Genomic DNA, 17,230 nt, shown 5'->3' on the forward strand with positions numbered 1-17,230 from the left:
GCCTACCGGGGCATCCCCAAGCTTAGATGCTTGAGACTTCTTGAAATATTATCTTGGGGTGCCTTGGGCATCCCCAAGCTTGAACTTTTGTGTCTCCTTAATTCCTCTCATATCATGGTTTCTCTTCTTTTTATCAAAAGCTTCATTCACAACAAACTCAACAAGAACTCGTGAGATAGGTTAGTATAAACCAGTGCAAAACCTTATCATTTTCTACTGTAACAAATCACTAAAATTATTAGTCAACATTGCATACTAAATGCCTCTGCATATTTAATACTCCTATTCTCAAATAGAATCATTAAGCAAGCAAACATATGCAAACAATGCAAACATAACAGCAATCTGCCAGAACAGTACAGTCTGTAAAGAATGCAGGAGTATCAATACTTCCCTGACTCAAACAATTATGAACTAAAATTCCCACTATAATAAATTTATCAGATCTCAACATGAAAAAAGATTCAACATTATACCACTCTCTGATTTTTCTAGGGAATTTTTGCAACAGCGGTAAACTTTCTGTTTTCAAACAGCAACATGCAAACTAGCAAAATAAGCATGGCAAAGGCTATCCTTGACTTTTTTATTGAAACTAAAGATTCAAAACATTATTATAACTAACAGCAAGCAAAAACTAACAAAAGTAAATGACGCTCCAAGCAAAACACATATCATGTGGTGAATAAAAATATAGCTCCAAGTAAAGTTACCGATAGACGAAGATGAAAGAGGGGATGCCTTCCGGGGCATCCCCAAGCTTAGGCTCTTGGTTATCCTTGAATATATTGGGGTGCCATGGGCATCCCCAAGCTTAGGCTCTTTGCCACTCCTTATTCCATAGTCCATCGAATCTTTACCCAAAACTTGAAAACTTCAACCACACAAAACTCAACAGAAAACTCGTAAGCTCCTTTAGTATAAGAAAATAAAACAACCACTTAGGTACTGTAATGAACTAATTCTAAATTCATATTGGTGTAATATATACTGTATTCCAACTTATCTATGGCTCATACCCTCTGATACTACTCATAGATTCATCAAAATAAGCAAACAACACATAGAAAACAGAATCTGTCAAAAGCAGAACAGTCTGTAGTAATCTGTATCAAACGTATACTTATGGAACTCCAAAAATCCTACCAAATTAGGAAGTCCTAAGCAATTCGTGTAACAATCCAGAGCAAAAAGAATCAGATCATAATCACGTTTCTGTGAATTAACAAAACTAATTTACTGGGTGAAAAAGTTTCTGATTTTCAGCAGGATCAACACAACTATCACCGTAAGCTATCCTTTTTTTTGCGGGGGGGGGGGGGGGGGACCGTAAGCTATCCTAAAGGTCTTACTTGGCACTTTATTGAAACAAAAGCTATAAAACATGATTACTACAGTACCATAATCATGTGAACACACAAAAACAGTAAGGATAAATATTGGGTTGTCTCCCAACAAGTGTTTTTCTTTAATGCCTTTCTAGCTAGGCATGATGATGACAATAATGCTCACATAAAAGATAAGAATTGAAACATAACGGGAGCATCATGAAGCATATGACTAGCACATTTAAGTCTAACCCACTTCCTATGCATAGGGATTTTGTGAACAAACAACTTATGGGAACAATAATCAACAAGCATAGGAAGGTAAAACAAGCATAGCTTCAAGATTTTAAGCACATAGAGAGGAAACTTGATATTATTGCAATTCCTACAAGAATATGTTACTCCCTCATAATAATTTTCAGTAGAATCATGAATGAATTAAACAATATAACCAGCACCTAAAGCATTCTTTTCATGATCTACTAGCATAGAAAATTTACTATTCTCCACATAAGCAAAATTCTTCTCATGAATAATAGTGGGAGTATCATAAGAGACTTGAACACTAAAAAATGTTTCCACATTAAAAGAGTAATGTTCAGAAAAAGGGTAATCATAATCATGACAAGATTTGTAAATATAATCATCACTACTTTTTATAGCATAAGTTTCATCACAATAATCATCATAAGTAGCAACTTCGTTCTCATCATAATCGATTGAAACCTCTCCCAAGATAGTGGAATCACTAAATTAAGTTGACACTCTTCCAAATCCACTTTCGTATTCATCACAATAAAATTCAACATCCTCCAAAATAGTGGGATCACTACTTCCTAAAGTTGACTCTCTTCCAAACCCACTTTCATCAATATAATCATCATAGGTAGGAGGCATGCTATCATCATAACAACTTTGCATATCAAAACTTGGGATGCTAAAAATATCATCTTAATTAAACATAGCATCCCCAAGCTTGGGACAAACATTAATTCCAGCAAATATATTCTCAAATATTTCATCCCAATCAAACATAGCTTCCCCAAGCTTGGGCCCTTTCATATCATAAGCATAATCACTCTCATCATTAAAAATATGGATAGCACCAATAGTATAGCAATCATCATCATCACAAGTAGTAGTAGGAGCAACATCATTTGGGAGGGATACTTTTTTACCTTTGTTGCTCCTTCTTTCTTTTTCTTCTTCACATTATGTGTAGGTTCAACCTTCCTCTTTGAGCTCCTTATTGATGAGATTGGTTGAATAGAAAGCTCCTCCTCGTTACCTGATTCATCATAAGAAATAATAGGAGGAGATTGGGAAGCCTCTTCCCTTTCATTAGTATTCTCATCATCTTCCATTTGCTTTGTTTTCCTTATGTAATTGGCAATATAAGGATTTTCAATGCAATTCTCCGCACAATACATATAAATTTTCTCTAGATCAAAATCAAGAATTTTATCAAGACTAAATTTTGGAATACCCTCAGTTATATGTTTGATTTCTTCATAACCCAAAAGAAGGTTAAGCTCTTTATAATGCTCAAGGGTAATCAAATTATCACAATATTTGGACACGACTTGATCATGAAACAAATAGCATTGGAGCTTTAAATGACCATGTTCATTGCAAAGTTCACAAGGAGCGCGAAAAATATTGAATCTTTCAGCACATTCATCTAGTTCTTCTTGCAACATTTTGGTTTCTAAGTACTTATGCCTCTTGCAATAAATATCTTCTCTATTTGGTGTGTTCATGCAAACATGCACTCCACAAAAGTTGACACGCTCATAAGAGATATTTTCATCATAACTAGTGCAATCATCATTAGCATCATGGATATTCAAAGAATTTGTACTAACAACATTGCAATCATGCTCATCATTCAAAGATTTAGTGCCAAACAATTTAGAGATTTATTCTTCTAGCACTTGAGCACAATTATCCTTTCCATCATACTCACGAAAGATATTAAAAAGGTGAAGCGTATGAGACAAACTCAACTCCATTTTTTTGTAGTTTTCTTTTATAAACTAGACTAGTGCTAAAACAAGAAACAAAAAGATTCAATTGCAAGATCTAAAGATATACCTTCAAGCACTCACCTCCCCGGCAACGACGCCAGAAAAGAGCTTGATATCTACTACACAACCTTCTTCTTGTAGACGTTGTTGGGCCTGCAAGTGCACAGGTTTGTAGGACAGTAGCAAATTTCCCTCAAGTGGATGACCTAAGGTTTATCAATCCGTAGGAGGCGTAGGATGAAGATGGTCTCTCTCAAGCAACCCTGCAACCAAATAACAAAAAGTCTCTTGTGTCCCCAACACACCCAATACAATGGTAAATTGTATAGGTGCACTAGTTCGGCGAAGAGATGAAGATACAAGTGCAAAATAGATAGTAGATATAGGTTTTTGTAATCTGAAATTATAAAAACAGCAAGGTAACAAGTGGTAAAAGTGAGCGTAAACGGTATTGCAATGATAGGAAACAAGGCCTAGGGTTCATACTTTAACTAGTGCAAGTTCTCTCAACAATAATAACTTAGATAGAACATATGACAAGCCCTCAACATGCAACAAAGAGTCACTCCAAAGCCACTAATAGCGGAGAACAAACATAGAGATTATGGTAGGGTACGAAACCACCTCAAAGTTATCCTTTCTGTTCTATCTATTCAAGAGTTCGTAGTAAAATAACATAAAGCTATTCTTTCCGCTCAATCCATCATAGAGTTCATACTAGAATAACACCTTAAGACACAAATCAACCAAAACCCTAATGTCACCTAGATACTCCATTGTCACCTCAAGTATCCGTGGGCATGATTATACGATATGCATCACACAATCTCAGATTCATCCAACCAACATAAAAGTACTTCAAAGAGTGCCCCAAAGCTACTACCGGAGAGTCAAGAATGCGTGCCAAACCCTATGCATAGGTTCCCAAGTGTCACGAAACCCGCAAGTTGATCACCAAAACATACATCAAGTGGATCAATAGAATAACCCATTGTCACCACGGTTATCCCACGCAAGACATACATCAAGTGTTCTCATAAAGTCTCAATCCGATAAGATAACTTCAAAAAGGGAAACTCAATTCATCACAAGAGAGTAGAGGGGGAGAAACATCATAAGATCCAACTACAATAGCAAAGCTCGGGATACATCAAGATCGTGCCATCAAGGGACACGAGAGAGAACACGAGAAAGAGGGAGATCAAACACATAGCTACTGGTACATACCCTCATCCCCGAGGGTGAACTACTCCCTCCTCGTCATGGATAGCACCGAGATGATGAAGATGGCCTCCGGTGATGGGATCCCCCTCCGGCAAGGTGCCGGAACAGGGTCCCGATTGGTTTTTGGTGGCTATAGAGGCTTGCGGCGGCGGAACTCCTGATCTATCTTCTGTTCTGGAAGTTTTAGGGTACGTAGGTATATATGGGTGCAGGGGGTACGTCGGTGGACCTCCGGGGGGCTCATGAGGTAGGGGCGCGCCCCCACCCTTGTGGGCAGCCCGGGACTCCCCTGACATGCACTCCAAGCCCATCTGGTTGGTTTCCTTCCAAAATTAACTTCTCCAGTTGATTTCGTTCCGTTTTGACTCCGTCTGATATTCCTTTTCCTCGAAACACTAAAATAGGCATAAAAAAGCAAATCTGGGCTGGGCCTCCGGTTAATAGGTTAGTCCCAAAAATAATATATAAGTGGATAATAAAGCCCAATATTGCCTAAAACAGTAGATAAAGTGGCATGGAGCAATCAAAAATTATAGATACGTTGGAGACGTATCAGTACCCATGAATACTTGTCAACCTCGCAATCCCATGAGTTGACAAAACGAGCTCTCGAGAGCAACGATGACTTGGAATTCCATGGAGTGTCTTTCCCACCGCTCTCTTCGTGCAAGGACTTCACGCATTTCTTCTACATGGCTCTCACATGGTTATGGGTTATCGTCCATTACATCTTACATGCCCATCTTGCCATGTTCACTTTGCATGATATGCTCATTCCTATGCCTTTGCCATGCATTTGTGACCCATGCTTTGCATTACACATGATGATTGATTCTACTACTTGTATGTGTATTTGCAAGCTTGGTGGAGATATTGCTTGTTATTGCCACGTTTGCTATGTGCTGCATTCCTATGATGATACTATGATCTTGCTTTGTGTTCGTGCTTGCGATATGTCATGTGCATTGCCTATGCCTACTACTTGCTCACATGACATGATTGCCATGATTTCCTCTAGTGTGTTGCATCTTCGCTCCACTAGTTTGCATGACTTGATTTTTATGCTTTCTCATGTTGCATCCACTTCTTGGATTACTTGCTACTATCACATGTTTGGTTGCAACAATGTCATTCCTTCACATATGCCATGTCCCATTAATTGCTACATGCTTGCCTTGATTGCCTCACACATGATGAACAATTTCTCTTTCTATTGTGTTGAGTGCCACTCGTTTTTCACTACACCCTATGCACATTATGCTTGGATTGTCTTGCACTTGCATGTGTTTAGTCATATCATCTTCTTGTGTGTTGTGAATGACTCTTATGCCTACCATAGACCGTTCATTGAGAGTCTTATGCATGCTTGCTATGACATTGAGGTAGATGCTTGTTCACTTGTCCCACATATTAGCACCTTTACCCCACCCTTGCATGATTGTTTCCATGATACTTCACCATGTGCTCAATTTATATGCTTACATGCCATGCCACAATCCCTTGTCACACCATATGCTATACTTGATGACAACACTTGCTTGGTTACTCACCTCTTGAATGCTTGGTTTTGCTCTAATGCTAACCGCATTTGTTTTTCCAAGTGTTTGTTCTACTCGTTCCTTTTGAAGGAATCACAAGACGGTGCGACATTGGAGAGTGACCATTTCGTGCTTCCACATGACAAGTGCTTGGTGGTCGTCCACTTCTACACTGCGATGCCGTCTCCTTCCCATGGTGATGAAGATCATGATCCATGGAAGGATCTCTCCCAAGGGGGGGGGGAGATGATGCGGAGCATCCCTCGACCATCACCATGGACGTCTCACCACCACCGCAAGGACGGAGAGGACCCTTGACAAGAGCTCGCGCACGCGCCATCGAGAATGAGGTGAACTCCTTCCTCTTAGATCTCCACTCAAATTCATTCGAGAGTGGACTCTACCTCAAATGGGCACGCTATGCATTCGTAGGTACTTCGGAGATCGTCATGAGAAAGCACGGAGGAATCACCAAGTTCACCGGAGAACCAAGAAGGATAAGGAAGAAGGACGCGCGAGAAGTACGAAGCAAAGGAGGTCCCGGACCACCCCGGCCCTCCCCTACAGCCGACGGAGCCCCTGGCTACCCCGGGTGCCCGGCCACTCCGGCCCCGGGTGCCCGGCCCTAACCTGGGCACAGCCCCTACCGGCCTCGGGTGCCCGGCCATGGAGGGCCCGGGTGCCCGCACCCCCCTGGGCGCTGCCACAGCCGACCCCGGGTGCCCGGCCCCTCCCACTGGTGCTGCTGTCTTCACCTCCAGGTGCCCGGGCCACCACACCCCGGGCGCCCGGCCCCGCCCAGCCGGCCTCCCGCCTCCAGTCTCCTGGCGCCACCCCCGGTGCCCGGGCTTGGAACCCCCGGGTGCCCGGGCCACCTACAACCAGCCCCTGACCTGTCCGGGTGCCCGGATCACTCCGCAAAGGCATGCGTGCAAGTTGGGGCTATTGCCCTTGTAACCCTCTTCCCCTCTTATTTCGCCCCTAGACTATAAGTACCCCCACCTAGCTCATTTAGAGGATAGCAAAGTATTTGATAGACAAAGAGAGAGCTTTTCTCATCTTCCTCCTCATGGAGATCATGACCTCCTAAGGGAGAAGATCCTCTTGTGGATGCCAAGCCCTCCTCTGGGAGAAGGATCCCCATCATAGGATCATCAAGACCTTTCTCCTCATAGGATTGGGATGAACTCTACCATGTATCTTGTTTCCCTTTGATTGTTCATGTATCTTGTGGATCTTGTGTGTTTGTTGGTCTAGTGGATGTGTGATTGGACTTGTTCTTGAGTGTTCTTATTGTTTTCTCTCTTGTGTTCATCTTGTTCTTGGGGATTCCCCCTCCAATTCGTGAAAGATCTCCACTTAGGGTTCCACCCTACAACACAAGATACATGTAACACATTGCTTACTCTGTCATTCTTATGCATTCGCATGCTCCTATATTCCATATTTACATGATTGCATACATGTAGGGGGAACCTATGCATGTTAAATGTATCTCCAAAGCTTTACTTGTTATTCTCTATATCTTTATCTAAAGCTTTGATGTATGTTGTCATCAATTACCAAAAGGGGGAGATTGAAAGCACAAGTGCTCCTTGGGTGATTTTGGTAATTAATGTCAACATATCTCTTGTTGGACTAATACTCTTACCTAGTATGTTTCAGATAAGTTCAACAATGGAGTGGCGTGGACTAGAGGATGTGGAACCCTTTCGAGATGCTAAGGACAAAGGATTGGCTCAAGCTCAAAGCACAATACTCTACATTTTACTTCTAGTGATCCAAGATCACATTGAGTCCATAGGAAAGCCAATACTATTAAGAGGGGATGAGGTGTTGCTTAATGGCTTGTTTGCTCAAAGTGCTTAGTGATATGCTCCAAAGCCCTCAACCACTTTCTCACATCCACATATGTCCCAAACCAAAAGTCAAACTCAGCCCTACCGAATCTTTCTATCCGGCGCCAACGAGTTCTCTTGATATAGCCACTGCTAGAAACCCTAATCAAGTCGGTCTCACCAATGGGATCTCGGTCTCACCGAGATGGGCTTGCAAACTCTCTGTTGCCTATTGCAATAATTTCGGTCCCGCCGAGGTATGCAATTGGTCCCACCGAGTTTGCCTGGCCAACTCTCTGTTTCGCTTATTACCCAAATCGGTCCCACCGAGTTTGTGTAATCGGTCAGACCGAGTTGAGGCTTTACCCTAACCCTAGCACATCGGTCCTACCGAGTTGATCATATCGGTCCCACTGAAATGCCTAACGATCACATTATGAACTAAATCGGTTTGACCGAGTTTCACGATTCGGTCCCATCAAGTTTGGTAAGTTGTGTGTAACGGTTAGATTTTGTGTGGAGGCTATATATACCCCTCCACCCACTCTTCATTCGTGGAGAGAGCCATTAGAACATGCCTACACTTCCAACATATATTTTCTGAGAGAGAACCACCTACACTTGTGTTGAGGTCAAGATATTCCATTCCTACCACATAAATCTTGATCTCTAGCCTTCCCCAAGTTGCTTTCCACTCAAATCTTCTTTCCACCAAATCCAAATATTGTGAGAGAGAGTTGAGTGTTGGGGAGACTATCATTTGAAGCACAAGAGCAAGGAGTTCATCATCAACACACCATCTATTACCTCTTGGAGAGTGGTGTCTCCTAGATTGGTTAGGTGTCACTTGGGAGCCTCCGTCAAGATTGTGGAGTTGAACCAAGAAGTTTGTAAGGGCAAGGAGATCGCCTACTTTGTGAAGATCTACCCGAGTGAGGCAAGTCCTTCATGGGCGACGGCCATGGTGGGATAGATAAGGTTGCTTATTCGTGGACCCTTCGTGGGTGGAGCCCTCCATGGACTCGCGCAACCGTTACCCTTCATGGGTTGAAGTCTCCATCAACGTGGATGTACGATAGCACCACCTATCGGAACCATGGACAAAAAATCTCCGTGTCTTCAAATTGCGTTTGCACACTTCAGTCCCACCCCTTTACATTCTTGCAATTTGCATGCTTTACTTTCCGCTGCTCATATACTCTTGTCATGCTTGCTTGATATGTATTGTGAATGTTAAAACTTGTGCTAAACTCCACTTCAACTTAAAGAGATTAAAAACTACACCTTTTCTTACTTAGAGTCTATTCACCCCCCCCCCCCTCTAGACACCTCTTCTCAATCCTTCCAACATGCCATCTAGTGATTTTAAAGGATCATGTGGTGTAGTGGTACAAGACTACATAGTGCAGTTTGTTGCGGCCACGATAGCGGTGATTGAACATGTCTCGGATGTGGTGTCAGCCGAAGCTGCTGCCTTACTTGAAGGGCTCAAACTTGCAATGCGGCTGGGGTGCAATAACATACTAGTGTGCATGGATAATGTTCTAGCGGTCCAAGCTCTAAACAAAGACGAAGGCTACTCCATGGTTGCAACACCTATTTTATCTGCTTCTCGTAGTGATTTCTTTGGTTTTGGGAAGGCTTGTATTGAATTTTGTAGTAGGGAGTCTAATGTAGTAGCGCATGTGCTAGTTGAGTGGGGACATGAGAACTAACCCTCGCCTACTCAGAGAATATTTCAGAAAAGTCCAATTTAGGTACAATAATTGGGATGTGAAAGTGGACCCCTCAAAATGTTACGGACAAGTGTTGGCCAAGCCTCAAGACTCTCCATTTATATTTAAATTATCTAAAATCACGTTTAGTCCATAGGAAAAGCAAATTCTATTCAAAGGGGATGATGTTTTGATAATGGATTCACTGGTCAAGTGCTTAGAAATATTCCTCCAAAAGCCTCAAACATTTTGCCACATTCCACTACGTCATAAACCCTAAATTTCATCTCGGTCCCACCGAAACACTCATACTCGGACTCATCGAGATACACATGCCATAGCCATTGCCTAAACCTAGAACCTCGGTCTCACCAAGTTGACTCGTCGGTCCCGTCAAAGAGCACAGGTCAACCTTCTGTTGCCAACTGAAATTCAATCAAAATTTTTGAGTGGTTTCTATCGGTGACACCAAAGTGCGGAAAGTGCTTAGATCAGCATGAATCGGCCCCACCACATCCGGTCTCACCGGAAAGCCTAAAATTCAAACCTTTTGTACTAGTCAGTCTCACCGAGTGGTTTTGATCGGTCCTACCGAAAGACTGAGCCAGCACATCAGCATAAAGGTGTGTAACGGTTCGAATTTTGGTGATGCCTATATACACGCACACACACTCTACCCCTATGTGAACCTCCGAAAGACTGACCAGCACATCATCTTGAGATTGATGAAGTCGCCACAAATGCCTTCGTAGTGTGACAGGAACATCTGAACGTGCATTGCCAGAAGGTCTAGAATAAACCCAGGAAAATGCGAACACCAATGTCAAGTATGGAACTTGAACTCTGGTGGGTTGAGAATACCGCTGTCCTCTTAAGAGCAACTCTAGCAGACCCCGCAAAATCAACAAACCCACAAAATTCCGGTGAGTATACGGGCTCGGCCCAATTTTCTGGCCAGAACAGAGCCTGTATACTCGCCCGGCCCGTATTTTTTTTATCGCAGCCCGCAAACCGCCCCTCCGAGCAGTATATTTACGGGTTCACGGTGCATTTGTAGGTCGAAACCCTACCCCCCCCCCCGCCGCGTCCAGCCGCCATGTGGGGCCCCGTGTGGAGCTCCGGCCGCGGCTCTGGGAGCAGATCCGGCGGCGGCAGCGACCCCGAGCACGAGCGGCATGTCCGGTCGAACGACGCGAGGAAGCGCGGGGCGAGGAAGTGGACGAACATGGGCCTCTCGCCGCCGCCGAGCTTCCGCTTCCGCGAGACGGAGGAATACGACTGTCGGCACGGGTGTACGCCCTCCTCCGTTGAGGGCTCGTCCTTCGCCGCGAACTCTTCCTCTTTCGGCGCGAGCCTTCTCCCCGTGAAGAGGGAGTGGTCGTAGGAGCTGGAGGAGATCGAGGTCGTCGTCGTCAAGCAGGAGCCCGAGGAGATCGTGCGCCGCGGCATCGTCGGGCCCAAGGACTTCGTCGCATATGTCGACGCGGTCGCGGCCGCCATTGCCGAATGCAGCTTGCGCAAGGAGGAGGAGCGCCGGCGCCACCACGAGGAGCTCGACGACCTCGTTTTCCAGCAGGTGACCACGATGAACCTTGCCGCCAAGGAGAAGGACGACGAGTGGCGGCGCATCCGCGAGGAGCAGAAGGCGAAGTACATCGACCTCGACAGCTCCGACAAGGAGGATTGAGCTCCTCCACCGCGTCGTCCATGACCGCGAGCTCGCCGCGGTTAGATCCCCACCCCCTCTAGTACTAGTAGTGAATGTAGTATGTAGTATGAACTAGTGTTTGTAATGAATTAGTGTTTGATCATGTAGTATATGTAGTATGTGATGAACTACTACGGTTGCAATTTCTCCCGCGAAACTTTTTTTCAAATTATGCAGTTCCATATATGGTTTCTGTTCCGCTGTGCACGTTTTTGACCCGCAAACGAGATCCGCGCCGAACTACAAACGCGTTTTGCGGGTCGGGATTTTGCATGGTCTGCTAGAGTTGCTCTAACTATCAAACTATAGATTGGTTCGCTTTTACTTATGCATATAGATACTGTACATATATGCTCAGTATGAAACACGGAAACCGGACTATCAAAGCATTGCTGATCTGTTCCCGCATACTATATATCGATCATTATCTGACATATAAAAATGTTTGGATAATTTTACTTCTACAAATATATCTCACATAAACTGAGTACATTTTTAGCACTATCTAATAAGGTTATTATTCGGGTGAAAACACATAACTGTCATGTAAAAGATGTCGTATTTTTAGTACCAAATTTACGGTTTGATCCAAAAATAAGGAGGCATTAAAATGACGCCGATCTTTGGGTCTCGGGTGCCAATGCACTTGAATTGGATTTTTTTAAAAGTATTGCGAAGTTAGTCAAAAATTTCAGAAACTCCTTGCAAACAAGAATGATACGGTGTTATGCCCCGTGTGACAAGTTTCGCGAAGGAATGAGTTTCATGGTATTTTAAGCTAAACAAAACAAAATCGACACTATATAAACATATTCACTCCTTTTGTTTATGTCAAGGAGTCCACCGAAGTCACTTTTTCGCTAAACTTTTTATATACAAGTATAGCTACAAGATTCTCGTCTCCGAAAATTTTCAGCAATTTTTTGACTCTTTTTGTTATTTATAAATTATTATTTTTCAAATCGGTTGTAATGGGACACAAGACCCATCAGGTATCTCCGGGCATTAAAAAGACATATGTATCACTAATAAGGTTCTCCTGTATGACATGAATGCGCCATCAATTTCTCCGACGAATACCCTAGTATATTTGTACAACAATTAGTGTACAATTTTCACAAATTTCTACGACGAATATCCTCATATATTTTCAGTTCATTTTCTGGCAGAAATTGAAAATATGCTGTAAATATATTTTAGCGGCATTGTTTATCCTTTTGACCAAAAAATGAATCCCATTACTCGGCAATAAATGCGGCACACTATATAAAACCCAACCTGATGCCCGGGGTACTCCCAGCAATTTGACCCCCGAGGCTCGTCCAGTCTAATCCACCTCCCCACTAATCCACTAGCTGTTTACACAGGGTCAGCTAACCGCTCTCTCTATAGATCAACGTCACTCCCCATCTTGTTCGTCTTGGTCACCCCCACCCCCACTTTCCCTTCACTGGTCAAAGGCACCACCACCCACATCACAGTACTACAAGCCAAGCCAAGCCAATCCAAGCCAGAGAAGAGTACCAGGCGTAGGTGGATGCAAGTGTGAGCCCACCGTGTCCGCCCCATTCACGCCCTAGCCACATGGAGCATTCGGCGCCGGCGCCGGAGCCGATGCTGCTCGACGAGCAGCCCCCCACCGCAGTCGCCTGCGAGAAGGTAACCGGATCTGTGCTGGGATGGTCTTGGCCGTGTGTTTCTTGGCGTGGTGTTCCGTTGAGCTGATGTTTAGCGTGTTGTTTTCGTTGGGCGCTCTTGTTGAGCAGAAGCAGCAGGATGGCGAGGCGCCGTATGCGGAGGGGAACGACGCCATGACCGGTCACATCATCTCCACCACCATCGGCGGCAAGAACGGCGAGCCCAAGCAGGTGAGCTGAGCGTCTCTTATGTTTCCCTTGTGTCTCTGGGCCTGAGTTTGCACGGCCAGTTCTTGCCTTGGTGAGATGCATCTGTTCTCCTGCAGCTATTCTCTTTAGCTATGTATAGAGTGCTTTGGTGATGATGACAAGTCATTGAAATATAGCTGTGTGGATTCTTGGTTAGATTTTTCTTCGATTACCAAGAACGAAAAAAATGTTTCAAAGCGGCTGAATTTATCAATTATCAAGGACGATGTAGCTTGTCAGCCTATTTTTGTAGTGCTCATTTGTTTGATCCTCGTGTAACTATGGTTTGCTCAAGAGATCTGTTCCAAATATGCCTGTGTGGTGTTCAATACTGTTGGTTTTTGGGACAAATTTGGACGGCTTCAGTTAGATTTTGGCCAACACTAGTGCTCAAATCTGTTACTATGAGCAACAGCTGATGCCTCTTTGGCGCCCAGTTGGTAATGTCCTGCTTTGTTTTTCAGACGATTAGCTACATGGCGGAGCGCGTTGTGGGCACTGGTTCGTTTGGCATCGTCTTTCAGGTGATTGCTCTAGCCATTCTTTGTTTCCTTCTTTGTGTTGTTGACTACCAGCCTGGTGTTTAGGGAAATGTTGCATGTGTAGGCTAAATGCCTGGAAACCGGGGAGACGGTGGCCATTAAGAAGGTACTGCAGGACAGACGGTACAAGAACCGTGAGCTGCAGCTTATGCGTTCGATGATCCATTCCAATGTTGTCTCCCTCAAGCACTGCTTCTTCTCAACCACAAGTAGAGATGAGCTGTTTCTGAACCTTGTCATGGAGTATGTCCCGGAGACGCTCTACCGCGTGCTTAAGCACTACAGTAATGCCAAACAGGGGATGCCACTTATCTACGTCAAGCTTTACACCTATCAGGTTTGTGAATTTCCAATGAATAAATGTGAAATGTGTGCCTGTCATTGTGCAACTATTCTAAGTCAATTTTACATTGGTGGCAGCTATTCAGGGGGCTGGCGTACATTCATACTGTTCCAGGAGTCTGTCACAGGGATGTGAAGCCACAAAATGTTTTGGTATGTATCAGTGAACACTGGCTGTGTGCATCACTTGATGCAGAGGCCGCGGTCTTCCCCTTTCTGAAAAAAATGTATCAGTGAACACTGAACAGATTTGCTCGGTTTTCATGTATGGCTTTTCATGCTTGATTTTGAACTTGCCTCCACTTGCTTCATTATACAGGTTGATCCTTTAACACATCAAGTTAAGATCTGCGACTTTGGAAGCGCGAAAGTTCTGGTATGTTGGCTCTTTCCCCAAGAGTTTACTGATACGTACACACTGCTTCAATTCATTTGTCCTGTCGTGTAGGCTACTCATTCTATTCAGTGTTGAACCAGAATTGGCATCATGGTCTGTGCTATTTTGATTTATTCTTACTGTTTTAGGCTTATAGCTGGTCAGGTGTTAAGACTAAAATTAAGTCACTTTTATATACCTTACAGTTTGACTTCTTCAGATAGTTTTGGTTTATAAACTATTATCTCTGTATTCCGCTTTTCCTTACTAGATTGCTGAATTCTTGCTTTAGCCGAATGCAAAGTTTCTGATCTTCACTTCATTTATTTACATTGGATGTCCGACACTCAATTTGAACTTTTGTTCCTTTGCTACAATAAACCTGCATAGTACTTTGATGTTACTTACCTATCATTTTTCTTGTGCTGTTCTATCAGGTGGCGGGTGAGCCCAATATATCATACATATGCTCACGCTACTACCGTGCTCCGGAGCTTATATTTGGTGCGACTGAATATACAATATCGATAGATATATGGTCAGCTGGTTGTGTTCTTGCAGAACTGCTCCTTGGTCAGGTTAGTTCCTTCGTTTCGTTCACATATTTTGCAACCTCCTAGGTTCCAACTAAGATGTCAATACTATAGTTTCTGATCTTTCATTTGTTTTTGCTAGCCATTATTTCCAGGAGAGAGTGCAGTCGATCAACTCGTAGAGATAATCAAGGTCTGCAAACATTCCATATATCTTTCTTTCGCTTATACTATTAGATGTTGTTGACCTTTGTGATGTTCTTGTAGGTTCTTGGAACGCCAACTCGGGAGGAAATACGTTGTATGAACCCGAATTATACGGAGTTTAGGTTTCCGCAGATAAAAGCTCATCCTTGGCACAAGGTAGGCTTGCAATCTCATTCTAATATCCAATCATATATCACATTTGCTGTTATTAATATATGTGGCTCACTGTTATTAATATAGTCCAGCCGTATATAAGATCTGCTGTAATATACTTAACCATGTAATGTGATGCCTACGTGTACTGATTGCACTTTGCTGTGATCAGGTTTTCCACAAGAAAATGCCTCCTGAAGCCATAGATCTTGCTTCACGTCTTCTTCAATATTCACCAAGCCTCCGTTGCACTGCTGTAAGTTTTTTCTTTTCATGTTGCTTGCTCTTCTAGGTGTTTGTTGTGGCAAGTAGGAGAGGAACAGATGAACGTAAATGTAAATATGAATGGTCTTTTAGAGACAATCAGATATATAATTCTCCTTATTGCTTGTTGGTTACTTATTTATGTATATGTGTGTATATGTGTGTAGTGTACATTTGTCAAACTAGATTGACCAGTCCTAGTCTTCTATGACCATCATAATCATAGTTATGAGGACCGCCAATCCAGTACCATAGATCGATGCTTGGCAGATGACGAGTTGATATTTAGTCGTCATGTAACATGTTTTGCTATAGCATGATGGCTATACTCATGCATTTGAATATCCGCGTGCAGCTTGACGCATGTGCGCATCCTTTCTTTGATGAGCTACGGGAGCCTAATGCGCGCCTGCCAAACGGACGCCCGTTCCCACCTCTGTTCAACTTCAAGCATGAAGTAAGTGCATCAGAGAAAAACTAGGCTGCTCATTTGCAATTTGACAAAAATGTATGCAACCTGTTTGTGCTGTTGTGCTTATGGGATCTGCATTTTTATTTTTATTTTTGCAGCTGGCCAATGCTTCACAAGACCTCATCAACAGGCTTGTGCCTGAACATGTTCGCCGACAAGCTGGTCTTGCTTTCGTGCATGCGGGGAGCTAAATATGCGCACCGGTGCCCTCAACCTTGCACCTTATTGTTTTGCCATGGGCAGAAGGGTGGTGGTTTAAGATGGAGGCAGGTCAGATGATCCCTGGAGCGATATATGCCAGATTCCATCATCAGGAGTACCGGTAGAGCAGCGAGGAATAACAACTGTCTAGATCATCTGCCAGGGAAGGAGCCTTGCCAGGGAAACAGCATAGCCTTACGCCGTGGACCCGAGTTTTCTTTCAGTTTTTGCCCTATTGTAAGAGTTCATAGCTTCTTAATGTACTGTGGCTCGTAAGTTGTCAACTATTTCGTTCACCATTCACTGACGGAAATTGTTGCTGTAAACTTCGCTGTTCAATAAGTTGTGTCATGGTAGAGCTTGCACGCCCGCTGCCTGTCATGTAGTCTAGCTGTTTATTTTCTGTTGGGTAGTTGCGACCCGTCGTGACTCGTGAGATGGCATGATTGAACTGGAACTAGGGTTCGTGGGATCGAGAATTGGGGAAGCTATAGGTTTAGTATGGCCAAAGGCTCACAATAGAATCCAATGCTGATTCCAGATAAACAGGGGAGGCTTAAATTGCCCCGCTAGCAACAGGTAGAAAGGAAACAACTCGGCAAGTGAACTGATACATTTTTTTTTTGAGGGAAAGCGAACTGATACAATAATAAAGTTGTACTACGGTTAAGACATTTAGGCCTCGTTTGGTTATCCGAGATCCCGGGGGGATCCCCGTCGAAATCCAGGGCGCATGGCCTGCGCGGCAACTCAGCCCGTGGAAAACGATCGCGCTATTTGGTCGCTCACTGCCGGAGGGTTTTCTGGCCCGATCCACGTCGTTTCCCTGGGAGAGCAATCCATGGCTCGAGGGGTGGAGAAAATCCAAGCGTTGGC

General features: G+C 43.7%; 1 protein-coding gene across 2 annotated transcripts; it reads left to right on the plus strand.

Annotated features, from left to right (window-relative positions):
- The first annotated feature begins 12,736 nt into the window (after window positions 1–12,736).
- Window positions 12,737–16,719, plus strand: LOC123115398 (shaggy-related protein kinase GSK2). Of its 2 annotated transcripts, XM_044536569.1 has the most exons (12): window positions 12,737–13,037; window positions 13,145–13,246; window positions 13,729–13,788; window positions 13,871–14,143; window positions 14,227–14,301; window positions 14,468–14,524; window positions 14,962–15,102; window positions 15,200–15,250; window positions 15,325–15,420; window positions 15,590–15,673; window positions 16,037–16,138; window positions 16,252–16,719. In XM_044536569.1, exons 1-12 carry the CDS (start codon window positions 12,963–12,965, stop codon window positions 16,342–16,344), a joined length of 1,209 nt encoding a protein of 402 aa, XP_044392504.1. In that variant the 5' UTR covers window positions 12,737–12,962; the 3' UTR covers window positions 16,345–16,719. The 2 variants fall into 2 exon arrangements, with proteins under 2 accessions (XP_044392504.1, XP_044392497.1); XM_044536562.1 differs by lacking the exon at window positions 12,737–13,037 and having other exon boundaries at window positions 13,058–13,246.
- Window positions 16,720–17,230: the final 511 nt, after the last annotated feature.

Source organism: Triticum aestivum, chromosome 1B (assembly GCF_018294505.1).
Source record: "Triticum aestivum cultivar Chinese Spring chromosome 1B, IWGSC CS RefSeq v2.1, whole genome shotgun sequence".
Lineage (NCBI taxonomy): Eukaryota > Viridiplantae > Streptophyta > Magnoliopsida > Poales > Poaceae > Triticum > Triticum aestivum.

Excerpts from the sequence above, each read along its gene's own strand:
- LOC123115398 (XM_044536562.1), top strand. The coding sequence starts at position 13,058 with ATGGTCTTGGCCGTGTGTTTCTTGGCGTGGTGTTCCGTTGAGCTGATG. Across the intron at positions 15,103-15,199 it reads CAGAACTGCTCCTTGGTCAG|CCATTATTTCCAGGAGAGAG; the intron begins GTTAGTTCCTTC and ends TGTTTTTGCTAG. Across the intron at positions 15,421-15,589 it reads AAGCTCATCCTTGGCACAAG|GTTTTCCACAAGAAAATGCC; the intron begins GTAGGCTTGCAA and ends TGCTGTGATCAG.